Source organism: Hyla sarda, chromosome 5, assembly GCF_029499605.1.
Source record: "Hyla sarda isolate aHylSar1 chromosome 5, aHylSar1.hap1, whole genome shotgun sequence".
NCBI classification, from domain to species: Eukaryota; Metazoa; Chordata; class Amphibia; order Anura; family Hylidae; genus Hyla; species Hyla sarda.
Window position 1 is genome coordinate 40965067 of NC_079193.1, and position 27218 is coordinate 40992284.

General features: G+C 43.4%; 1 protein-coding gene across 9 annotated transcripts in view; it reads left to right on the forward strand.

Annotated features, from left to right (window-relative positions):
* The window catches only part of MYO3A (myosin IIIA), a 212176-nt gene that overhangs the window by 168714 nt on the left and 16244 nt on the right, over nt 1-27218 (forward strand). For all 9 annotated transcript variants that reach the window (XM_056519327.1, XM_056519328.1, XM_056519330.1 and 6 more), the window contains 6 exons: nt 719-830; nt 3904-4066; nt 10915-10995; nt 11711-11828; nt 12945-13626; nt 14387-14531. In XM_056519327.1, the coding sequence (XP_056375302.1) occupies nt 719-830; nt 3904-4066; nt 10915-10995; nt 11711-11828; nt 12945-13626; nt 14387-14531 (1301 nt within the window). The remainder of the gene's footprint in view (nt 1-718; nt 831-3903; nt 4067-10914; nt 10996-11710; nt 11829-12944; nt 13627-14386; nt 14532-27218) is intronic.

Consider the following 27218-nt stretch of genomic DNA (forward strand, 5'->3'; position numbering starts at 1 on the left):
TTATTAATCGGGGACAAGGAACCTCTAATTTGGAATCGCTAGGGGTCCCAATAGTCTAACTCACTGATTAGCTAGTTATCTAAGGCACAGGTGATAATGTTTTTATTTTTATTAAATTTTTCGGTTTTAGTAATTTTTCATTTCCAACCGTTTCTGAATCCGTCATCTGACTCGGCAATTTTAGAGCAGACCTGTTATTTTCATGTTGTCCATGTCTTTGTCATTTTTCTCGCTGTGCGCTTCCAGGGGACATAGTGAGCAGATGCGCTGGGTGGTGCGCTCAATTTATCACTTTTTTATTTTTGCGCAAATTTCCCTCCAGTGACCAGCTGGGGTAGGAATATGTGTGAGCCTTTCATCGTTTTTTTTTTTTGCACTATCCAGGGGCTTCATAACATTTACTCAAATCTATGTAGTGACTCAAATTTCCATCATGCAAACATTTGCGCTAATGATACATTCCCCTCCAAAGAGTTCTAAGGGAAAATGAACCACTGTTGTTATTTTATGAAAGATACTTGTATCTATTTCAGTGTTTCCCAACCAGAGTCCCTCTAGCTGTTGCATAACTACAACTCCCAGCATGCTGGGAGTTGTAGTTTTGCAACAGCTGGAGGCACCCATGTTGGGAAACACTGCTCTATTTATTGCACTTGTATATTATTGTTATTTGTAGTTGATAATAATACTAACAATGATAATCTATCTGTGTTTTCAGATACTACCTGATTTGCTTTAAGTCCTATGAAGATACACCAGTCAGCCCGGAATGCTGTGCATCCATACTAGAGAAAGCAAACTTACACCACTGGGTTTTAGGAAAAACTAAAGTATGTATGACTAGAGGCTCTGTGTGTTTATCTTGGTCTCATCAATCCATATTGTTAGTCTGCTTCCCTTCAGCAAACTATTTGCAGGCTTTCTTGTGCTTCATCTTTAGAAAAGGCTTCCTTCTGGGATGACAGCCATGCAGACCAATTTGATGCAATGTGTGGTTTATGGTCTGGGGTCTGACAGGCTGACCCCCACCCCTTTACCCTCAGCACTCATAGGTCTATTTCCAAAGGACAACCTTTAGATATGATGCTGAGCATGTGCACTCAACCTCTTTGGTCAACCATGCCTTACCCACCGTGCTGCAGCTCAGTTTCAGGATCTTGGCAATCTTCCTATAGCCTAGGCCATCTTCATGTAGATCAGTGCTTCTCAAACAGTGGGGCGCAGCCCCCAGGGGGGGGCGCAAGGCTCCGTAAAGGGGGGCTCGGACTCACTCGCAAGCGGCGTCCCACACGGCGTCGGTTGCCTAGCAACTCTACGGCTGGATTTTAATTACCGCCCTGGGTTGTCAGTGTGGCTGCCTGGGAGAGGTGCTTTGAACTCTGGCGTGGCGCGCTGCTACGTTCAAGCGCAGCAGCCCACCATGTCGGAGTTCACTGTGCCACCGAGCAGTGCGCCCGCCGCCCTGCTCTCTCTCGTACAGGCCCTGCTTGTCCTCAGGTACAGATCCCTGCTTGTCCTCCATGTAAAGAGCCCTGCTTGTTGTCAGTGTACAGAGCCCCGCTTGTTGTCAGTGTACAGAGCCCTGCTTGTGGTCAGTGTACAGAGCCCTGCTTGTTGTCAGTGTACAGAGCCCCGCTTGTTGTCAGTGTACAGAGCCCTGCTTGTCCTCAGTGTACAGAGCCCTGTTTGTTGTCAGTGTACAGAGCCCTGCTTGTTGTCAGTGTACAGAGCCCTGCTTGTTGTCGGTGTACAGAGCCCCGCTTGTTGTCAGTGTACAGAGCCCCGCTTGTTGTCAGTGTACAGAGCCCTGCTTGTTGTCAGTGTACAGAGCCCTGCTTGTTGTCAGTGTACAGAACCCTGCTTGTCCTCAGTGTACAGAGCCCTGTTTGTTGTCAGTGTACAGAGCCCTGCTTGTTGTCAGTGTACAGAACCCTGCTTGTCCTCAGTGTACAGAGCCCTGTTTGTTGTCAGTGTACAGAGCCCTGCTTGTTGTCAGTATAAAGAGCCCTGCTTGTCCTCAGTGTACAGAGCCCCGCTTGTTGTCAGTGTACAGAGCCCCGCTTGTTGTCAGTGTACAGAGCCCTGCTGGTTGTCAGTGTACAGAGCCCTGCTTGTTGTCAGTGTACAGAGCCCTGCTTGTTGTCAGTGTACAGAGCCCTGCTTGTTGTCATTGTACAGAGCCTCATATACGTTAATAAGGATACAGTGTTATGCAGAGGTGTACTTATAACAATTTTATAGACAAATGATACTATTTACAGTCGCGCGGGGGGCGCAAAATGTTTTCTTCTTCCTAGGGGGGGGGGGGGGCATGATAGAAAATAATTGAGAAGCACTGATGTAGATCAACATTTTTTTTTAAGGATCCTCAGAGAGTTCTTTGCCATGAGGTGCCATGTTGAACTTTCCACTGGTGAGGGAAAATGGCTACTTGGGCCTAATTAAGACATATTGCATGCAGTCCCGGAAACCACTGAGATATCACAAGGAAATAATGAAATGGCACAAGGGGGTGATGAAATAACTCAAGGGGGTGATGAAATATAACAAGGGGTGATGAAATAACACAAGGGGGTGATGAAATAACACAAGGGGGTGATGAAATATAACAAGGGGTGATGAAATAACACAAGGGGGTGATGAAATATAACAAGGGGTGATGAAATAACACAAGGGGGTGATGAAATAACATAAAGGGGGTGATGAAATAACACAAGGGGGTGATGAAATAACATAAAGGGGGTGATGAAATAACACAAGGGGGTGATGAAATATAACAAGGGGTGATGAAATAACACAAGGGGGTGATGAAATATAACATGTGGGTGAGGAAATAACATAAAGGGGGTGATGAAATAACACAAGGGGGTGATGAAATGGCACAAGGGGGTGATGAAATGGCACAAGGGGGTGATGAAATGGCACAAGAGGGTGATGAAATGGCACAAGAGGGGATGAAATAAGAAAAGGGGGTGATGATATGGCACAAAGGGTGATGAAATAACATAAGGGATGATTAAATTACACAAGGGGGTGATGAAATAACACAAGGGGGTGATGAAATGGCACAAGGGGGTGATGAAATGGCACAAGGGGGTGATGAAATGGCACAAGTAGGTGATGAAGTGACAAAATGTTTGTAGGAGTGGGCAGGAATGGACACATGTTTTGGGAGTGGGCGGGTGTGGAACACATACCTTGAGGGAGTGGACGGGAATGATCAGAAATCAAACGGGAGTGGTATTAAGAAAACAGTCCCGCACAGGGCTCTAGACCAGGGTATGTAGCATGTAGCTGCAAAGGTATAGGGTTATACACCTCACCTGATCATACTTCTGCCCTCACTATGTGCTATGAGTAGATTCTGTAGTGTGTGCTGTATGAAACAACCTCACGTTATTCTCCTGTGGGTGAGAGCTGCAGTAACAAGGAGAAAAGCTGTATCTCCTCCAGTATAATATTCTAGAGCAGTGTTCCCAATCAGTGTGCTTCCAGCTGTTGCAGAACTGCAACCCCCAGCCAGGCATGCTGGGAGTTGTAGTTTTGCAACAGCTGGATGGACACAGGTTTGGAAACACAGTTTTAGAGTGTTAGAGGACGGAACTTGACCTATCAGTTACTGCACTTAGGTATCATGGGAAATGTAGGCAGCATTAGGAAACCATATCAGTTGGGAAATAGGAATACAAATGGTGGTAAACTCATGCATGCCACATCACCTAAAACAAGTGTACACAAGAAATGCACAAGAACCCCTACATTATTCTCTAATAATAGCTTGTGCTGAACTATGTTAGTAATACTTATAATAATCTAGAACTTCTTTTCCCCAGAATTCTGACATAGCCCTGATGATGTCCTCTTAATGTTGGCTCAAGTGTCTCACTTATTTCTATTACTTAGGTCTTCCTCAAATATTACCATGTTGAACAGCTGGATCGAATGATAAAGACGATAGTCAATAGAATTGTTCTTTTTCAAGCCTGTGTCAAAGGATGGATGGGAGCCAAAAAATACCAAAAACTGAAGCAGAAACGAGAGCAAAGTGCAGTAAAAATCCAATCAGGTAATGTCCTCCACTAAATTTAGTTGTGTGATTTGTGATCTATCTATCCTTGGTAACAGAAGTGGGTATACCTCTAAGTGAAAATGTCTAAATTGGGCCCAATGTGTCAATATTTTGTGTGGCCACCATTATTTTCAAGCACTGCCTTAAAGGGGTACTCCCCTGCTCAGCGTTTGGACCAAACTGTTCTGAACGCTGGAGCCGGCGTCGGGAGCTTGTGATGTCATAGCACCGCCCCCTCATGACGTCATCCCCCACCCCCTCAATTCAAGTCTATGGGAGGGGGCGTGGCTGCCTGTCAATGCAAAGTGTTTTCTCTGTTGTCTTCATCAGCCCAACTTCCTGTCTGGTCTACATCCTGTAATGGACTTCCTGTTCCTTTGCACACTCTACCTGGGATTCAGTCTACTTTACCTCCCTCCCACATAGTGGGAGGGATTACAGTAAAGAAAGTGTAGTAGGAGGGAAATAAAGCTGGATAAGTTTGTTTCGTAGGCTAATAGCTGCAGCATGCTGTACATGTACCGGTACAGATGGTGTTATTATTAGGTGGACAAGCAACGAAGTTGCCTGGACACCTATTGTTTTTGCTCAGATTAGTATCATTAGTATTATTATTATTATTATTCTGCCACAAATTTCAAATGCTTATATCTGCTGCACTGTAACTCCAAAACACATGTGACTTGGCATAGTGGTAGACCCATGAGCTGTTCCTAATCTTGTGTAATATAAAGGTCATAGGTCACATGGTAAGGCCACCATCTTGGTTTTTGTGGCAATTTTGCACAATATTCAAAAATCTTCTTCTCTGGAACCACTAAAGCTACAGATATATAAATGGCTGTATGTGGTAGCACTGTTGTGCAGAGTCCGATTTGTTACTTGGTCACATGGTGTGGCCGCCATATTGAATTGCACCATATTCTACAAACATCTTCTCTGATACTGTTTGTTAGAATAACATATAATTTAGAATAACATATAACTGACATTTTCATGGTTACCTCCTGTACCAAGGTTGTTAAAGCTGGTTCATTTGCATAATCAATATGGCCACCGCTCACCAATAGGATTTAGATATTAATATTAATGAACAATTTTTTTTTGAATGTGTGTAATATGTACACCGTTAATTAAAAATGTTTCTTTGCGCAATGATAGAATACTCTATTGTGCTTTAGATTTTTGTAACAAAAAGGTCATAGCCATCGGGTATGCTGGGTGTTGTAGTTTTGAAACCTCTGGAGGTCCGCAGGTTGAAGACCACTGCGGCCTTCGTCATCATCGAGCCCCCCCCCCCTTTTGTTTTGCACTCACCTCCCCTCGGTGGGAAGTTAGGGTGAGCTGGTCCGGGCCATCTATGCTGCAGGGACCGTCCGGTGGGGAGGATTAGTCATTGTTGGCTGTCCATTTTTCATCGGGGGGGCCTCTTCTCCGCGCTTCGGGCCCGGCCCCGGAGTAGTGACGTTGCCTTGACGACGACGCACAGGGACGTTCATGTGCAACGTCCCTGTGCGTCGTCGTCAAGCCAACTCACTAGTCCGGGCCCGAAGGGCGGAGAATAGGTTTTGCAACATCTGGAGGTCTGCAGGTTGAAGACCACTGATGAAGGGATTGACAGGCGGTGATGATGAAGGGGGGGGGGGATGATGACGGGGGTCTGGATGATTACATGGGGGGATGATGTATTTCCCACCCTAGGCTTAGGGTCAATAACTTTTCCTGGGTTTTTGGGGTGAAATTAGGGGCCTCGGCTTATATTCAGGTTGGCTTCTACTCGAGTATATACGGTAAGTCACATGAGCAGGCAGCCATTTTGTTTTAGGTGACAATATTCAGTGATATATGCAAAGCCATGTCTTTCTGAAACCATTAAAGATACAGATGTACAAATAGCCATATATGTTTACACTGTGACATAGACTCATACATGTTTGTTTGACGTCATTCAACCATTTAGTTTGGCGGCCATATTGACTAATGTAAATATCAACAATTATTCCTATTATTTCTATGGGGCTTTATGTAATTTGCCTGTAATTGCCTCAATGTTAATTCAAAACTCATGAAATGTTACCCAATGGTGGAGCCCTGTACTATGCTAATCTGGTATAACATAAAGGTCATAGGTCACATGGTCAGGCAGCCATATTAGTGTGTATGACACATTTTTGAAACCTCTGAATTTTTCAATCTCTAAAGTTACGGATTTCAAATTTGTTATATTTGGTTACACTGTGATCACAATTATGACTTGTTAATTACAAGTCTATTGATCACATAGTTTAGCTGCCATTAGAGATGAGCGAACTTACAGTAAATTCGATTCGTCACGAACTTCTCAGCTCGGCAGTTAATGACTTTTCGTGCATAAATTAGTTCAGCTTTCCAGTGCTCCCATGGGCTGGAAAAGGTGGATACAGAGACTCTTTCCTAGGAATGTATCCACCTTTTCCAGCCCACCGGAGCACCGGAAAGCTGAACTAATTTATGCAGGAAAAGTCAGCAACCGCCGAGCTGAGAAGTTCGTGACGAATTGAATTTACTGTAAGTTCGTTCATCTCTAGCCGGCATGTTGAATTGTGCAATATTCTACAAGCATCTTCTTCTCTGAAACCGTTTGTTAGAATAACGTATAATTTGGTACCCATGTTCATGGTCACCTCCTGTACCAAGGTTGGTAAAGCTGGTTCATTTGCATAATCAATATGGCTACCGTTCGTCAATAACAACTACATATGTGGTTTTCTCTGAAATTCCTGGTCAGTACAATTTGAAAATTAGCACAAAGGTTTGTGATTACTTTCTGTACCACAATTAAGCAACAGATTTGTCAGCCATATTGGATTGCGCAATATTCTGCATACATAGTTTTCTCCTAAATTACTAGTAAGAACAATGTGAAAATTAGCACACGTTTGTCATCACTTTCTGTACCACTAATGATCACCAGATTTGGTGGCCATATTGGATTGCGCAATATTCTGAGTATTTGCTGAAATTGCTAGTCAGAACAAGGTGAAAATTAGCACTTGGCAATGGTCACTTTCTGTACCACATTTGATCACCAGATTGGGCGGCCATATTGGATGACCTGACCTTGCTCCTTGCCGCCTACCTACTGACCATTGGCTAGCATTAATAATAATATGTAACTTTTTAAATGTGTATAATATGTAGATTGTTAATCTAAAAGTATTTTTCTTTGCACTGTGCTAAAGTACTCACTTTCTGTACCACAATTGATCACCAGATTTGGCAGCCATATTAGATTGCACAATATGCTGCATACATAGTTTTCTCTTAAATTACTGGTAAGAACTAGGGATCGACCTATTATCGGTATGGCCGATATTATCGGCCGGTAATCATGATTTGGGCATTATCGGTATCGGCAATTACCTTGCCGATAAGCCGTTATGCCCCGCCCCCCGTACCGCCCCCCCCACCGCGACCGAATCCCTCCCCACCCCCTGACCCGCCACACCTTCTCCCACGGTATGGATTTTTGCCCATACCGCTATACCGGTCGGGCCCCTCCCCCACCCTCCGAGTCAATAAAAAATTTTTTACTTACCCGTAATGGGGGTGGTCCAGGCCATCCATCCTTCGTGTAGTGTCCGGCGGCATTCTGGGTGGAGAGTGAACCGGTCCGGGCTGTACTTCTTCCCCGGGGGTCCTCTTCTCCACTCTGGGCAGGCTCCGGCCTAGTACGCTGCATAGACGCCGCTACACCGTGACGTCAGGTGCGTAGCTGCGCACGGCCAACACTGCACAGCGGCGTCTATGCTGCATTACTAGGTCGGAGCCTGCCTGGAGTGGAGAAGAGGACCCCCGGAGAAGAAGTACAGCCCGGACCGGATCACACTCCACCCGGAATGCCGCCGGATACTACAGGAAGGATGGATGGCCCGGACCACCCTGACAGGTAGGGGGAGAGAAGCGGGTGGCGGCGGCGGTCTATGGCACCGCAAAAGCCACTGCAGTGCATTGATTTAAAGTGCCCGCTTTAAATCAATGATCTGCAGCGGTATCGCGGGGGGATAAATAGCCGATAACTTATAACGGAATATCGGTATAAGTTATCGGCTATCGGCCCTAACCTCCACCGAGGTTATCGGTCGATCCCTATTAAGAACTATATGAAAACTAGCACACATTTTTGTAATCACGTTCTATACCATATGTGATTACATCATTTGGTGGCCATATTGGATTGCACAATATTCTGCAAACACAATTTTCTATAAATTTACTGGTCAGAACAGTTAAAAAATGTGCACACATGTTCGTGATCTCTTTCTGCACCACAATTGATCACCAGATTTGGCGGCCATATTGGATTGCGCAATATTCTGCAAACATAGTCTTCTCTGAGACTGCTGGTCATAACAATGTGAAAATTAGCACACATGTTCGTGATCACTTTCTGTACCACCATGGATCACATGGTTTGGCTGCCATATTGGATTGCACAATATTCTGCATACATAGTTTTCTCCTAAATTGTTCATAAAAACAATGCGAAAATTAACACACATTTTCATGATCCCATTCTGTACCACATGTGATCAGAAGATTTGGCAGCCATATTGCAAACGGCCATATGCAAACATAGTTTTCTTTGAAATTGCTGGTCAGAAGAATGTGAAAATTAGCCCACATGTTCGTGATCACTTTCTGTACCACCATGGATCACATGGTTTAGCTATCATATTGGATTACGCAATATTTAGCAAACGTAGCTTTCTCTTAAATTAACAATAAGAACAATGAGGGACATTTATCAATGTTTGCTTATGTATTCCTTTTTTTAGTAATTTTTATCTTACCTTTTTTTAGACTTATTTATCAACTGGTTTCAGCCTGTTGATAATTTTCTTTCACGGAAGCAATTTTTCCTTTTTTACTTTGGTAGTAGCTTTTTCTGCTCCATGTTTGAGCTGGAGTAAATTTAGTCAATTTTTAACCTTGATGCGAAGTTGCGACTGTCGCAGTTAATAAATACCGGACTACCCGTAGTCCATTTTAAAATTATTACTACGTAGTTTATTTAAGTTTATTATTATTATTATTACTACTAATAATTTATTTTTATAACAACCTTGGGTCTAGGACACTGCACGTATCAGGTTTAAAATACATACCACAAACACAAGTACAGTCAACAGGACACAGTAAATGACACAAATATATAGAGGGAGCGAGGGCCCTGCCCATAAGGGCTTCCAATTTATAAAGGGAGGACAGGGAAACAGTAGGTGCGTGAGACAGCTGTCACCTGTGAGCAGGTAGAAAGGTAGTCGTTCATAGTACAGTGCAGTATCTGGAGGGTTATGGTAGGTTGTAGGCTTTCATGAACAGATTAGATGTCAGGATGCTCTTGATGGTGAGTGAGAGCCGGATATGTCCAGTTTATGGAGGAAGCATGTGAGAAATCTTGGAGATGGTTGTGTGAGGTGCGCACACCTGTGTCCCGTAGCCGAATGTGACCTGAGCAGCTGTTCAAAATGAGGACTCAGCAAAGCCCCCTACTATTAGTTCTTGGGGTGTGTATGCAGCAGCTCAGCTGATCACTGTGGTCACTATATGGACACACTCCTCTATGTGCCCCGGTCTCCCCTAACCCCTAATCCTAACCCCTAAGCCTAAACCTAACCCTAACCCCTAACCAAAACCCCTAACACTAGCTCCTAACCCCAACCCCTAACCCAAAACCCTAACTCTAGAGGAATGTGTGAGCTGCCATATAATGCCCACATCGATCAGGGCTGCTGAGAAAGAAAGAAAGAAACATTACAAGGAAAATCGAATAAATGGATAATAAACATAATTTTTTCAGCCCTGCATTGTTATTCAAACTCTGTGAATAGTTCACCTGTGCTGTCGGCCATGTTAGGCACATAAGGAATATTCTTCTAAGTCGCACACAAACCGATTTTTCTGTAAGTCTCACATATTGATTCATGAGACATTTTGTTAAACTAGGCCAAAATCAATGACAGAATCTGATGCTTTCCAGCACAAAGTAAACAGCTCTCCTGGATGATATATGGACTACAATAATAGGCTCTGTAGTCACTAAAAGAAACCATCTAACAAAGCTTTACCCAGAACACAGACAATAGAAAAGTCTATTCTTCTTTAACCTGGTGACTCTGCAATATACTGCAAAGAATCTGACTGTTTACAGCAGTGTTTACCAACCCGTGTGCTTCCAGCTGTTGCATAACTACAACTCCCAGCATAAATTCACAGCCTTTGGAACTTAGCCGGATTATAGCTTGTGTATGGGCAACACATGTTTTTGCTCACCCTATACAAAAATACACGCATTGGCCCTCATTTCCTAAACTAAACCCCACTAGTTTTTGTCTGGTTTTTCCAAGTTATTTTGGTGTATAGTGTCTGAGACATGCGACAGTGTGCATCACGAAAATCCAACTAACCCGATATTGCATTGAGAAAAGCCAAAAAGGGGGCATGGTCTGTCATAAAGGGGGTGTGGCCAGCCCAAAAAGGGGCGTGGTTTCACAACCCGACCTATTTACTATTGAATTCACAGAAAATCCTGAATAAATGGCTGGAAATTTCCCTCTAGGAAAAACTGCTCAGAAAATGTTCCCGACTTGTAAATCTGTGATCCCCATAGTAAATAAGATGGAATCCTAAAAAGTCTGAAACAACAGTTCCCACTAGTAAAAACCCGATACTCTTAGTAAATGAGGCCCATTTTCTAAGGTCACATGGTTTTACATGTTTACATTATATCACAGTACGTATTCTGTACTTATCTTTTTTAAACTACTATTCTTAGTTGTAATGTAACTGTATGTGTTTTAAAGCTTACAGAGGCCACACCGTACGGAAAGAAATGCATGCAAAGTCTGAAAAGACAGAAAGTTTCATTACCAAATTCCAAGCACGTATGTATGCATTTTGCCCTCATTGTATAAATCTTAGGGTTTTAAAGAGGACCTGTGACCAACCCTCAAAAAAATGAGATTACATTGTCATTACATAGCTTAGGGTCCTGATCACATACATTTTTACAGTTTCTTGATACACCCTTCCATTCCTAAGATATGAGGGTTTATATTTTGTCTGACAATTCAGGATATATTATATAGGAGTATATAGGAGGAGTTATCAGTCAGGAGGTGTGTATTAGGCAGACACGCCCCTCAATGTAAAACATTCACACCTTCTGACTATATAACCCCGCCCCTCACCTGATAGTCACTCCCATTATTAAAAATAAAGTTTTCCGCCCATTTGACTAATTCCCTGAATTGTCAGACAAATTATAAACCTACATATCTCAGGAACAGAAGGACGTCTCAAGAAACTGTAAAAAGTTGTGTGATCAGGGCTATTTAGGGCAATTCAGGGCTATTTAGGGTCTATTCACACGTACAGTATTTTGTGCAGATTTGATGCACAGATTTGTTGCGCAGAAATTTCTGCTGCAGATATCAATGTAAACTGAACACAGCTTCAAATCCTGCGCATCAAATCTGCACCGAATACTGTGCGTGTGAATAGACCCTTAATGCTAGTCACACTTTTTTTTGGTTGGGCACAGGTGCTTTTAATGGAATATTTAAATCTTATTATCATTGTTATATAATGTATTTTCAGGTGCCAGAGGATACTTGGTCAGGAAGAAACTCATGTTAAAAAAAGAGACCGATGCAGCAACTACAATCCAGTCTCACTATCGCGGCTTCAAGGAGCGAAAGAGTTTTGAGAGAAAGAAGTAAGAAATTAATTTATAAATAAATAAATAAAAATACTTTCATTTTACCAGAGCTCGTTACGATATGAGAGCTGAGCTGTGATTGGTTGTTATGGTCAAATTAGGCACATATTGTTTTATTCCCCCCCCCCCCCCTCCTTGCCCCATTGTATGAAGCAACAAGATTCAAAATTTTCTATGGCCCCTTATTCTGAAAGCAGAATCATCCAATACTACAAAACTCCAACCAGCTGAGTCAAAAAGATAAATCAGAGAATTGTCAGATGGGCATAGGGGTGTTTATGTCTAATATACACCCCAGACTGTATAATCCGCCCATCACTTAATATTTACCCCATTATTAAAATTAAGTTAATGCCCATTTGACTATTCCCTTAATTGGCAGACAATTCCATTTCGGGAATGGAAGGGTGTATGAAGAGAATGTAAGAAGTTGTGTGATCAGGGCACCTTAGGCTATTTAAAGGAGTAGTCCAGCTTAGAAAAATGTAACCACTACTCAAAGAATAGGGGATATGTGTCAGTTTGCGGGGGCATCCAACTGCTGGGGCCCATCCATGATCTGCTGTATGGGGCCCCGAGTACATCGCTTTGACTCTCCAATAGAGATAAATGGAGGGCATGTGCCACCCCCCCCCCCCCCCCCATGCAGGAGGGGAGCCAGGCTTAAGATCGTGGTGGATCCCAGTGGTGATCCCCTGTGATCTGACACTTTCCTTCTATCCTTTGGATAGTGATTAATTTTTCTAAGCTGAATGACCCCTTTAAAAAAAAATTTTATGGGGGGCGGGGGGTTGGCCACAAGTCCTCTTTAAATAGGCTATCCCATTAGGACAACACAAGTCCACATACCAGTAAGGACATAAAGAAGTGACATTTAGGGGTCTCTGACTGACTTGCTTAGGACATTCATCTTAATGGCTGCTATGAAATACTACATTTCCCCTATAACTTCTTTGCCTTGTATACCTTGGCACAAATTCCCTCATTGCTAATAGTTGATTGCTGGAGGTAAGAGAGGTTTGACCCACATTGAGCTTCTTTTTAGAAAGGGATAGCATTTGTAAAATACATTCGATCCTGACATAAAAAAATTATACAATCATTTTTTGACAGGGAATCATTAAAGAGAAAACAATGTCTAAATTCCGGTGAAATTACGAAGACTGAGGAAAAAGAGGGGACACAAGAAGCCAACAAAACCAGCGAAGGTAAAAGTGAGGAAGAAGCAGCCGTCGTAATACAAAGTCATTACCGAGGACACCAACAAAGGAAGCACCTGAAAGAAGAAAGGGAAAAAACACAAACTAAAAATAATACAAAGCCACCTGAAAATCAAAACGAAAACACTCCGGAAATGGAAAAAGAACAATGTGAAATTGATAACAATGATGAAGAAGAGAATAAAGCTGCTGTAGTCATCCAAAGCAACTACCGGGGTCACAGAGAAAGGAAGAAATTCAAAGAGGAGAGACAGAAAGATACAAAATCTTACTCATTGCCTGACAACACTGAAGACGAAACCCAAAAAGACGACCATCCAGTTGCTGGAGGTAAAAACTCTCAGAATAGTGTAAATTCCAATAAAGTTAGCAATGGACATGCCAAAACTCCGGATGATGAAGAGAAAGCAGCAGTTGTTATACAAAGTAACTACCGTGGTTTAAGAGAGAGAGAAAGACTGAAGAAGGAAGGGAAAATTCCCAACAAAAACAGCACATTGGGACCAAATCACACGAGCAATGGAACCCCCAGTGTATTAAATGAAATGGAAGATCTGGCATTCTTCACCGAACAGGTAAGAAAGTGCTACAAAAGTAAGGAATGTGCTAAAAAGACTACACAAAAAAGTCTACCCTAGACATCTTATCCCCTATCCAAAGGATAGAAGATAAAATGTCTGATCATGGGGGACCCCCGCGATTTTGGCTGCAGCACCCCAGACATCCGGTGCTTGGGCAAACTTCGCTTCGTGCCAGATGACTAGCGATGCAGGGCGGAGGCCCATGACATCACGGCCACTCCAAGCTCATGACGTCACGGCCACGTCCCCTCAATGCAAGTCTACAGGAGGGGGCGTGGTGACTGTCACACCCCCTCCCATAGACTTGAATTGAGGGGGCGTTGCCGTGATATCACAAGCAGCTGCACCCGACGTCGGGTGCAGGAGGGAGATCAGGGGGGGGGTCTCCAGCGCCGGGCCTCCGGCGATCAGACATCTTATCTCCTGCCCCTGCCACTGCAGTTTTTGAGCCAAAGCCAGAAGTGTATTCAAAAAGAATGGGACATATAAAGGAAGAACTTTGGCTCAAAAACTGCCAGAAAAAAAAACAAGTGGAAACTTAGCCTGAACCTCCAGATAGGGCTGTCCGGGCATGCTGAAAGTTGTAGATTTGCATCAGCTGGTGGTCTACAGTTTGAAGACCACTGATATAAATGGCGCACTGGGATTACTTAATCTGCCATATTGTGGATTGTTACCTCTATAGGGTGAGTTGATCTGTACCCACTGGTTTTAGGGGAAAACTAATTTCTTTTTATATTTCATGTTTTTCCAGATTTCCAGATTGTCAGAAAACTATTTAATTCTGCAGCAAAGGCTGAATGATATGATTATGTCTAATCAGCTGAATCCTGAAGTCACCGCGGAGTTAATGAAAGTGAACACAATGACAGAGAAAGATTCCCATCAAAATAAGACAGGTAAGGGAGGGTATGGAAGTATCGGAGGAGCGAGAAAACTGGAATAGGAGGAGATGAGAGCAGTTAAATCACTGATACTTAGGGTTAGCCAAGATTTTGTATTAGGATCCTCTCCAGTGAAACAAGGGCCAGAGCGACCTACTGGGATATCAGGAAGATTTCCATAGGCCGTCTGCACCTAATGGTTCTACTAAAGCCTGGTGAATAAAATACAAGGCTTCCACTTCACAGGCTCTAAGAACTGAAGCTCATATGGAAAGATTCCCTTTAAAGGGGTACTCCGGTGAAAAACAATTTTTTTTAAATCAACCGGTGCCAAAAAGTTAAACAGATTTGTAAATTACTTCTATTTAAAAAGATTAACCCTTCCAGTACTTATCAGCTGCTGTATACTACAGAGGAAGTTCTTTTTTTGTTAAATGTATTTTCTGTCTGACCACAGTGCTCTCTGCTGACACCTCTGTCTGTCTCAGGAACTGTCCAGAGCAGGAGAGGTTTTCTATAGGGATCTGCTCCTGCTCTGGACAATTCCTGAGACAGACAGAGGTGTCAGCAGAGAGCATTGTAGACAGACAGGAAAAAATATATATAAAAAGAAAAGAACTTCCGGTGGAGCATACAGCAGCTGATAAGTACTAGAAGGATTAAGATTTTTTAAATAGAAGTAATTCACAAATCTATTTAACATTCTGGCAACAGTTGATTTAAAGAAAAAAAAAGTTTTTACCCTGGAGTTCCCCTTTAAATAGCATAATGATGTTCAGCTAGGGGAGCTAAAATAATGACACAATGCTGGGGAGCTGGTATGCAATTATTTTTCAGGATAGTTTTTAACCCTCAGTCCAGCCCTGAGGGAAACCTCTTTGAAGAGGCCACCCAAAATTTCACCAGAGTCCTTCCATAGGGTTACCCTCTGTCCTTCCATAGGGGTGGTTTTCTTAAGAAGAAAGGGTCTACTAAACATGAATAGTGGACTGAAAGTGGATAGAGGGTAGCCTTCTCAAAGAGGTGGCCTTTTGGAGATGTTTTACAGTACTTAGAACTATATTCCATTTAAGGGGTACTCCGCCCCTACACATCTTATTCCCTATCCAAAGGATAGGGGATAAGATGTCTGATCGCGGGGGTCCCCCTGCCATCTCGGCTGCGGCACCCCAAACATCCGGTACCCGGAGTGAACTTCGCTCTGTGCCGGATGACTGGCAATGCGGGGCGGAGGCTCGTGATGTCACAGCCACGCCCCATTCTTGAGGTCATGGTCACGCCCCCTCAATGCAAGTCTATGGGAGGGGGCGTGAAGGCCTTCACGCCCCCTCCTATAGACTTGCATTGAGGGGGCATGGCTGTGAAGTCATGAGCGGTGCATGACCGTGATGTCACGAGCCTCCGGCGCTGCCCCCGACATTCTAAACGAACTATCCAAAGGGTGCAGATCTCCCACACAATCTCCTTTCTGCACCCTTTGGATAGGGGATCAGATGTCTAGGGGCGGAGTACCCCTTTAAGGTGACGTGTACAGTCATTGTAATGGTAATACCAATGCTTCCAGGGAAAACATGAGATCAAAGGTTAGAGGCTGGTCACATCAAGTGTTTATTCTTCATTTACCATGTATGCCTGGAGTGCTCCCAACTAGACATGGGCAAAACTCCTAAAATTCTTTTTGGATCTAATTTGTTTAATCTGTTAGATTTGCTTTGTATTTAAATCCCGATTTGTTTGCAAAAGTGCTTGAGTTTCCCTATGATTGTCGTTGAAATCAAATAAAATGAGAGTTTTTTGAAGTGTAACAAAACAAAGGTTGAGAACAAAGGGATTTCCAGGAATATCTTGGGGCGCGGACGTGTGGGATGGAAGTGAGCATCAAAAGAAACAACCATTTACTGGATTAAATGTAATAAAAATAAAAAAAGTTTATTATGGACAATCTGTTTCAAGAGGTGCCCCTCTCTTTGCTATAACCTGACAAAGAGACAAGCGCTTCTTAAAACGCGATGTCCATAATAAACTTTTTTATTTTCAGTCTGGTAAATGGTGCTTTCTTTTGATGGTGTGTGCATCCTCACCCCGAGAGATTCCTCAGAATCCTCAGCACTGTTCCTTACTGTGTCTACCACTCCATCTTGGTTCCCCACTTCAGACGCAGGCTGCTTCTGGACATCCATGAAGGATTAAAGGGGTACTTCGCTGCTCCAGTGTTTGGAACATTTTGTTTGGAACGTTTGGAGAGGGCGGTGGGGGTTGTGAGGTCATGGCCACTTAATGAACACCTGGTGCTGCACAGAGATCATGGGGGTCCCAGCTGCGGGACCCCTGCGATCAGACATCTTATCCCCTATCCTTTGGATAGGGGATAAGATGCCTAGAGGCGGAGTACCCTTTAAATGGGTTTATCCTGAAATTGAAAAACAGAGCTTATTTCTTCCAAAAACAGCACCACACCTGTCCTCAGGTTGTGTGTGGTATTACAATTTGGCTCAATTCAATTAAATGGAACTGAGTTGCAATACCACACACAACCTGAGAACAGGGGTGGGGATTTTTTTTTTTTAAATCAGCTCAGTTTTTCCAAATCGCATAACCCCTTTAAAGGGATACTCCACTGCCCCAGCATTTGGAACATTTTGTTCCGAACACTGGGTGCAAGCAGTGGGGGTTGTGATGTCACGGACACCTCCCTCGGTACGTCACACCGCACCCCCTTAAAGGGGTACTCCAGCGCTAAGACATCTTATCCCCTGTCCAAAGGATAGGGGATAAGATGTCTGATCGCGGACCCCAGTGATCTTGTAGCAGCACCTCGTTAGAATCAGTCCCCAGAGCACGTTCGCTCCGGGTCTGATCACTGGTGATCACAGGGGCTGGAGCATTGTGACATTATGGCCCCACCCCCGTGTGACAACACACTCCGCCTCCTCAATGCAAGCCTATGTGAGGAGTGCTGCGTGCAAGATCACGGGGGTCCCCAGCGTCGGGACCCCCGCGATCAGGCATCTTATCCCCTATCCTTTGGATAGGGGATAAGATGTCTTAGCGCCGGAGTACCCCTTTAATGCAAGTCTATGGGAGGGGGCATGGCAGCCGCCATAAACTTTCATTGAGGGGGCATGGAGTTACAGCACAAGGAGGTGTGGCTATGACGTCTTGACCCCCACAGCCTGCACCCAGCGTTTGGAACAAAATGTTCTGAACACTGCGGCAGTAGAGAACCCCTTTAAAGCCACTATAAATATATATATATATATATATATATATATATATGCTTTTTACAGTGTTGTGCCTGCAGTGCAACACTACCAGACAAGCACATACCCACCTTTGATATCCTGATTAGGGTGACCACGTGTCCCGGATCGCCCGCGAACGTGACCACAGTCCCGCATTTGGAGAGTCTGTCCCGAGTCCCGGTCACCCTCATTCCGGGACAACGCAGTGTCCCGGAATGATCTGAGCCCGTGAGCCGCCGTCTGCCGACCGCTGCTGTACTGTGACAGATCACTGTCACTTCTAGGGATGTCCAGATACCGATACTAGTATTGGTATCGGGGCCGATACTAGCCATTTATATGGTATTGGGGACTCGTTTAATGTCCCCGATAACATGTCCGATACCTGCTGCCGCTCCGCTGCCCCGTTCTCCGGTCCTCCCGTCCGCTTCATAGTGTTGAAACAAGATAAAAATATAATAGAAAAAAAAAAGTGTTCCAGGAGGCATGTGACACACACGTCACTCCGCCTCCTCCCCTGCGCAGAGCGTAACGCTACGGAGGAAGCGGAGTGACGTATATGTCACATGCTCCTCCATAGGACGACACGATGCAGACCGGGAGGACGGAAGAACGGGGCAGTGGAGCCGTAGCACCCGACGGAGGACAGCGCAGGTGAGCTGTGTGCTGCTGCTAATGTCTACAGGGGGGTTTGCTGTCTAAAGGGGGGCCCTGCTGCTGCTGTCTAAAGGTGGTCCCTGCTGCTGCTGTCTAAAGGGGGTCCCTGCTGCTGCTGTCTAAAGGGGGGCGCTGCTGCTGCTGTCTAAAGGGGGGCGCTGCTGCTGTCTAAATGGGGGCGCTGCTGCTGTCTAAACAGGGGGGGGGGGCCCTGCCACTGTCTGTCTAAACGGGGGGGGGGGGGGCTGCCACTGTCTAAACGTAAGTAAGTGTCCCTGAATGGCAGTTAGGAAATGTGGTCACCCTAGATATCCACCTCTTTATGTTTAGAGGATAACGGCAATAATTTAGCGCCATTCTTTTTTTATATATATATATATATATTTGTGACTCGAAAACAAAGGTTGAGATCTTCTTCCTGCAAAGAAACCTACCTGATGGCTTATAGCAGGGACATTACTGTTTGCGTTCCCATGTATGTGGGTGGTAGAATCTCAGCGGACTCACCTGACACCTGTAAATGTGATAACCTTGGGCGGGTATTAGTATTTGTATCTGTATCCTGTGTATAATGTAGAGCTGAGGGTGGAATCTATAAAATAAATGTATTCTCCGTGCCTGATTGTGCGAGCTCATTGCTTCGTACCGCCATCACGCTGTTTCCTTCCGCATAATTTAATGCAAAATACCCTGTACTATTGCAAATATATCACCTGCTCGGCTTCCAAAAACAAATTATCATTTTCACAAAGCCCCGCACAGTCTTTGTTCTGGCGCTCTGCTTGTGCGCTGCCACGGTGTCAAGGCGATATCTAAGGGTATTTACAGGTTCATTCGGTTTTTTGCTGTCTTCTGTCAGATTCCATTATTGGAAATGTTTTGAGGCAGAAATTGCTACCTGAGAACTTTACAGCCGACGCAACAAAGCTATTGCTTTCTATTTCCACATTTATATATTAGATTGTAAGAAAAGCACATTGTGTTATTTTATGAAAAAAAATCAAGTGATATGTTCTCTCATCCATATTATAAGGTTGTTGTGATTTCTATTTTGCATATTAAACCTATACGGAATCACCAAAAGACAACAAAATTAAATAAATAATTGATGGAAGAACATGCAGTCGGAACATAATAGAGAATAACATTTTTTTCTTCAAATGATTTAAAGGGGTACTCCACTGGAAAAATATTTTTTTTATTAAATCAACTGGTGTAAATTACTTCTATTCAAAAATCTTAATCCTTCCAGTACTTATCAGCTGCTGAATACTACAGAGGAAGTTCTTTTGTTTTTGAATTTCCTTTCCATCTGACCATAGTGTTCTCTGCTGACACCTCTGTCCATTTTAAAAACTGTCCAGAGTAGGAGCAAATCCCCACAGCAAACCTATGCTACTCTGGACAGTTCCTTAAAAGGAGGTGTCAGCAGAGAGCACTGTGGTCAGACAGAAAGGAAATTCAAAAATAAAAGAACTTCCTCTGTAGTATACAGCAGCTGATAAGTACTGGAAGGATTAAGATTTTTAAAGTAGAAGGTAGAAGGATTAAGATTTTTTTTAGAAGTTTAGAAATCTGTTTCACTTTCTGGCACCAGTTGATTTGAAAATAAATAATTGTTTTCCAGTGGAGTACACCTTTAGTGAAAGAAAAAGAAAAACATAAATATATTACAAGAAAAGTTAAAGGGTTACTCCACTCCCCAGCATCCAGAACTCAATGTTCCGAATGCTGTGTGCGGGCTTCCATGTTCACCCCCGCCCCCTCGTGATATCACACTCCACCTGTGACGTCACGTCCCGCCCCCTCAATGCAAGTCTTTGGGAGGGGGGCGTGACGGCCGTCGCACCACCTTTCCATAGGATTTCATTGAGGGGGCGGGGCGTGAAATCACGGGGCGGGGCGTGACGTCACCAGGGGGCGGGCGTGAACACGGAAGCCCGCACACAGCATTCGGAACATTGAGTTCCGGACGCTGGGGAGCGGAGTAACCCTTTAAAGTTAGATTATCTTTTATTTCCTGTTAGTGTTATATATGTTGAATCACTTGAGGAAAATGTTATGCTGTGATAAAGAACATTACTGTTCGAAACGTGTCTAGCACAAATGCAACATTATTGTATGTTTTAAAGGGGTTGTCCAGTAAAAACTATCTTATCCTTTATCCACAGAATAGGCAAAGGCTGTCCGGGCATGCAGGGAATTGTGGTTTTGCAGCAGCTGAGGGCACCCTGGTTAGGAAACACTGGAATAGGAAATAAGGAGCTGATTGCGGGGGTCCGACTGCCGGACCTCTTCGAAACGGGACCCCGGCTCTCATTCATTGATTCATTTCTATGGGAGGTCCAGAGATGCCCAAGTGCTATACTACAGCAAACACCATTCATTGAGAGACGGGGTCCGGTTCCAGAGATGCTGGGACCCTCCACATTCCTGCTGGGACCCCCCACGATCAGCTACTTAAACCCTATTCTGTGAATTGGGTATATGATAGTTTTCACTGGACAACCCCCTTTAACTACAGAGAAAGAAAACACTGAAGATTTTATTGCGCTGACTCAAAAGACCCCTGGATCTTCCTTTGCGTTTTTATAAATCACTTTTGCCACCTGGTCAGCGGGATCCTATGCACAGGATGCATGTTAAAGGGGTACTCCACTGGAAAACATTATTATTTTTTTTATTTTAATCAACTGGTGGCAGAAAGTTAAACAAGTCCCCATAGCAAACCTCTCCTGCTTTGGACAGTTCCTGACATGGACAGAGGTGTCAGCAGAGAGCATTGTGGTCAGACAGAAAGGAAACTCAAAAAGAAAAGAACTTCCTCTGGAGCATACAGCAGGTGATAAGTACTGGAAGGATTTTTAAATAGAAGTAATTTACAAATCTGTTTAACTTTCTAACTTTACAAATCTGTTTAAAAAAAAAATGTTTTCCAGCAGAGTACCCCTTTAAAGGAATTGTCTGTTTGCTTTCGGCCACTTTAGTATGGACTTACTGCATTAAAGGGTACCTCTCATCAAATAAACTTTTGATATATTTTAGATTAATGAATGTTGAATAACTTTCCAATAGCATGTTAATGAAAAATATGCTTCTTTCTATTGTATTTTTCCCGATCAGTCCTGTCAGCAAGCATTTCTGACTCATGCTGGAGTCCCAAACACTCAGAGCTGCCAGCCTGCTTTGTTCACAGCCAAACAGGCTGTGAACAAAGCAGGCTGGCAGCTCTGAGTGTTCTCCTTTGTGAACAAAGCAGACTGGCAGCTTGTAGTGTTTAGGACTCCAGCATGAGTCTGAAATGCTTGCTGCCAGGACTGGTAGGGAGACCCCTAGTGGTCATTTCTTCAAAGTGGAAAATTAAATAGAAAGAAGCAGATTTTTTAATGACATGCAATTGTAAAGTTATTCTGCATACATTAATCTATAATATATCAAAAGTTTTTTTGATGAGAGGTACCCTTTAAAACTTAACGTGATATATCGCTGTATCTGTTATTTTACTAAGGTCAACAAATAAAAATACCATCGTTTATAAGAGAAACACATAAAGGATACATTGACATCTGCTGCCTCTATGAAACAGCGCCGAATTAGGACAGTAGGGCCGTAGTGTTTCCCAACCAGGGTGCCTCCAGCTGTTGCAAAACTACAATTCCCAGCATGCCCGGACAGCCAACAGCTGTCCGGGCATGCAGAGAATTGTAGTTTTGCAACAGCTGGAGGCACCCTGGTTGGAAGATACTACCGTACAAAATCCATTACTCCGACTTTGCTGTCCTAGCATAAAACCGGCTTCCTGCTGGGAATTGTAGTTTTGCAACAGCTGGAGGCACCCTGGTTGGGAGACACTACCGTAGGAAATCCATTACTCCAACTTTGCTGTCCTAGCATAAAACCGTCTCCCCGCTGAGCATCTTCTCTAGCTGCGTCCACCACTCTCTGGATATTTCCACTGCTGATGTCAGGGAAATGTCCGCACGTCTGCCAACGAGTGAACCGTAAGAGGAGTTAGAAGAAAAAAAATCGCCTTAATGTTATCTCCTCGAGTCCTCCAGCCCGCTCCAATAATTGCAGACTGGGGGGGGGTGAAGGTTCCGCTCGGTAGTTACGGATGGTGTTAGTCATCTGGCTTGTGCCTTGTGACGGATGAATCATCTCCTGTAAATGGGAATTTTTCTCGGCTGTCAAACTTTTTTCGTTTTTTCTTTTATTTAGTTTTTTTTTAAAGAAATTAACTACAACTAACGCACGCACGCACGCACGTACGTATTCCATAATTACACGTTGTCATTGTGGGCTGACGATAATAAGATACTTCTATTTAGGGTGGGATTCCGTGCTGCTCAGCTTGTCGTGCAAAATGTAGTCGCAGAAGGATAGTAACGTGACGGCAGTAAAGAGGTTAATTTGGTCCGTTTTTATTGGGATTTTATTGTGTTTTGATGCCTTTTTTTTATTTTTGCAATTTACTGTGTTATTTGTATTCTGAATCATCTTTGTTCTGTAATACAGGTCTATCACAGCAAGGCTTACAATCACTTATTGTTTTCAATGGGATCCTGCCTCACTGTGCACAAGACTAAAAAACGAAATTTCGAGCTCCACCAAAAAAATGATAAAGTTAAAGGGGTACTCCGGTGGAAAATTATTATATATATTTTTTTGTTCAAATCAAGTGATGCCAGAAAGTTAAACAGATTTGTAAATTACTTCTATTAAAAAATCGTAACCCTTCCAGTACTTATCAGCTGCTGTGTGCTCCACGCGAAGTTAAGTTGTTCTTTTCTGTCTGACCACAAAGCTCTCTTCTGACAACTCTGTCCGTGTCAGAAACTGTCAGGAGCAGGAGAGGTTTGCTATCGGGATTTTCTCCTACTCTGGACAGTTCCTGACATGGACAGAGGTGTCAGCAGAGAGCACTGTGGTCAGACAGAAAGGAAATTCAAAAAGAAACGAACTTCCTCTGGAACAAACAGCAGCTAATAAGTACTGGAAGGATTAAGATTTTTTTTAAATAGAAGTAATTTACAAATCTGTTTTTGGCACCAGTGGATAAAAAAAAAAAAATGTTTTCCAGTGGAGTACCTCTTTAAGCCCCTGGCCGTATTGTTTCGCTATACCGATCTGTAATATAGTGCCAATACTCTAGTCTGCTGATTCCATAAGGAGGCACACAGAGGATGTTTTCATAGATTTCATTCAAAAAAATAAAAAAAAAAGTATTGTGTTATATTTAAACAAATACAGTATTATTGTCCAATGTATTCTCCTCTAGCATTGTTATATGGCACTGCTGTGTGCATTGACCCTTATTCTGATGCTTGTAAACAATGGCCGCAGGTCATATTGTTTGGTTGACTTTGAGATAACAGTGGATTCATAATGCAAGCTCCTCTGATATATCCTGTATAATGTATAGGGAATGATGCATTTTGTTACTTCTAAAGGGGTACTCCCATGGAAAACTTTTTTTTTTTTTTTTTTTTTAAATCAACTGGTGCCAGAAAGTTAAACAGATTTGTAAATTACTTCTATTAAAAAATCTTAATCCTTCCAGTACTTTTTAGGGGCTGTATACTACAGAGGAAATGCTTATCTTTTTAGATTTCTTTGATGTCATGACCACAGTGCTCTCTGCTGACCTCTGCTGTCCATTTTAGGAACAGTCCAGAGCAGCATATGTTTACTATGGGGATTTTCTCCTACTTTGGACAGTTCTTAAAATGGACAGCAGAGGTCAGCAGAGAGCACTGTGGTCATGACGTCAGAGAAATCTAAAAAGATAAGCATTTCATCTGTAGTATATAGCCCCTAAAAAGTAGTGGAAGGATTAAGATTTTTTAATAGAAGTGATTTACAAATCTGTTTAACTTTCTGGCACTAGTTGATTTAAAAAAAAAAATTTGCCACGGGAGTACCCCTTTAAGGTAACACTGAAACTCTGAGACTCCTATTAGAGCAAACTATACACCAGTGGTCTCAAACTGTGGCCCTCCAGATGTTGCAAAACTTCAACTCCCAGCATGCCCGGACAGCCAACGGCTGTCCGGGCATGCTGGGAATTGAAGTTTTGCAACATCTGGAGGGCCACAGTTTGAGACCACTGATGTACATAAAAGCAGCAGGATCCTAATACCCAGTGCACTGATATTTTTTGATGCTTGTGTATTAAAGCTCCACAGTGTATGTAAAACTTCTATATCATTGTAGTTTCAGCTTTACAATGGGAATAATTGTATTTTGCATATTTTTTTTTTTTTTTATAAAAGGAACTGCGTTTACATTATCACCTCTGACATTTTCCTAGGTTCCCTTAAAGGGGTCTTAAAGGGGTACTCCGGTAGAAAACATTTTTTTTTTTTTTTAAATCAACTGGTGCCAGAAAGTTAAACAGATTTGTAAATAACTTCTATAAAAAAAAAAAAATCTTTACCCTTCCAGTACTTTTAAGCAGCTGTATGCTACAGAGGAAATTCTTTTCTTTTTGAATTTCTTTTTTGTATTGTCCACAGTGCTCTCTGCTGACACCTGATGACCGTGTCAGGAACTGTCCAGAGCAGCATAGGTTTGCTTTGGGGATTTTCTCCTGCTCTGGACAGTTCCTGATACGGGCATCAGGTGTCAGCAGAGAGCACTGTGGACAAGACAAAAAAGAAATTCAAAAAGAAAAGAATTTCCTCTGTAGCATACAGCTGCTAAAAAGTACTGGAAGGGTAAAGATTTTTTAATAGAATCAATTTATATATCTCTTTAACTTCCTGTCACCAGTTGATTTAAAAAAAAAATGTTTTCCACCGGAGTACCCCTTTAACCCCTTACGGACGGACCCATATTTTACCTTAATGACCAGGCTCTTTTTCTTTTTTTAACATGACTCGGTCTCTTTAAATGGTAATAACTTTAGAATGTTTTTCTGAGCGGAGCGATTCTGAGATTTTTTTCATGACATACCGTATTTATCCGCGTATAACACGCACTTTTTAGGCTAAAATTTTTAGCCTAAAGTCTGTGTGCGTGTTATACGCCGATACACCCCCAGGAAAGGCAGGGGGAGAGAGGCCGTCGCTGCCCGCTTCTCTCCCCCTGCCTTTCCTGGGGTCTAGAGCGCTGCTGTCGGCCCTTTTCACCCCCTGGTTATCGGCGCCGCTGCCCGTTCTGTCCCCCTGACTATCGGTGCCGGCGCCGATAGCCAGGGAGAGAGAAGCGGCGCCGACAGCCAGGGGGAGAGAAGGGGCAGCGGCACCCATTGCCGGCGCCGCTGCCCCGTTGCCTCCCCCCATCCCCGGTGGCATAATTACCTGAGTCCGGTCCGCGCTGCTCTACTGCTGCAGGCCTCCGTCGTGCGTCCCCGGCGTCATTGCTATGCGCTGAACGGCGCGGCGCATGACGTCAGAGCGCCGCGCCGTGCATAGAAACGACGCTGGGGACGCACGACGGAGGCCTGGAGCAGCGCGGACCGGACTCAGGTAATTATGCCACCGGGGATGGGGGGAGGCAACGGGGCAGCGGCGCCGGCAATGGGTGCCGCTGCCCCTTCTCTCCCCCTGGCTGTCGGCGCTGCTTCTCTCTCCCTGGCTATCGGCGCCGGCACCGATAGTCAGGGGGACAGAACGGGCAGCGGCGCCGATAACCAGGGGGTGAAAAGGGCCGACAGCAGCGCTCTAGACCCCAGGAAAGGCAGGGGGAGAGAAGCGGGCAGCGACGGCCTCTCTCCCCCTGCCTTTCCTGGGGCTGTATCGGGGTATACACGCGCACACACGCACCCTCATTTTTTCATGGATATTTGGGTAAAAAACTTTTTTTACCCAAATATCCGTGGTAAAATGAGGGTGCGTTATAGGCCGGTGCGTGGTATACCCCGATAAATACGGTATATAAGTGGTGCATTTTTGTTGACACATTTTTTGTGAAAAACTCCAAAATATTGTGAAAAACTGGAAAATTTCTGGCATTTAAAAAAAATGTTTTATAGTGTACACTGTGCGGTAAAAGTGATGTTATATTTATTCTGTGGGTCGGTACGATAATGGTGATTTCATATAGCTTTTTACGTTCTTTATCCTTTTCTGAGCAAAATTCTTTTTCTGCCATTCATTTTCTAACAGCCGTAATTTTTCCTATGACACCATTGAGTCGTTGAGTTTTTTCGCAGGATGAGCTGTAATTTTTATTGGTATAATTTTTACTATACGTGCTACCTTTTTATCTTTTTTATTCCGCTATTTGTACCAAAATTGGCAAATTTAGCATTTTTTTGTTGTTTTTTTTTTATGGCGTTCACCATGCGGGATAATTTACATTATAGTTTTACAGTACAAAAAAAAAGGAGGAAAACATCCAGTGCTGACTCGGGAAAAAGGAACTTCGTTATTGGAGTAAAATAGTTGCCATAGGAAATGACAAGGATTCAAGTAACATGACGCGTTTCGGCCCCTGGGGCCTTAGTCATAGTTAGTCATACTTAGTTTTATAGTACACGTCATTACAGACGTGGCTTTACCTATTATGTATATGATTTGTGTTTTTGATCTTTTTTGATGATAATACACAGCTTTTGTTGGGAAAGGGGTATTTTTTTTTTTTTTTTTACACGTCATACTTTTATTGAAGAATTTTTTATTTTATTTTTTACACTTTTTACAGGTTATACTATGCTGCAATACATTTGTACTGCAGCACAATGTGGTGAGGGTGTGATGAAGTGCAGATGTTATTACCCTAGGGGCAGATGACATTAACCCCTTGTATTCGTGATGCCAGGGCATGGTTAACCTCAGCACCAACAGAGGTATGGCCGCTG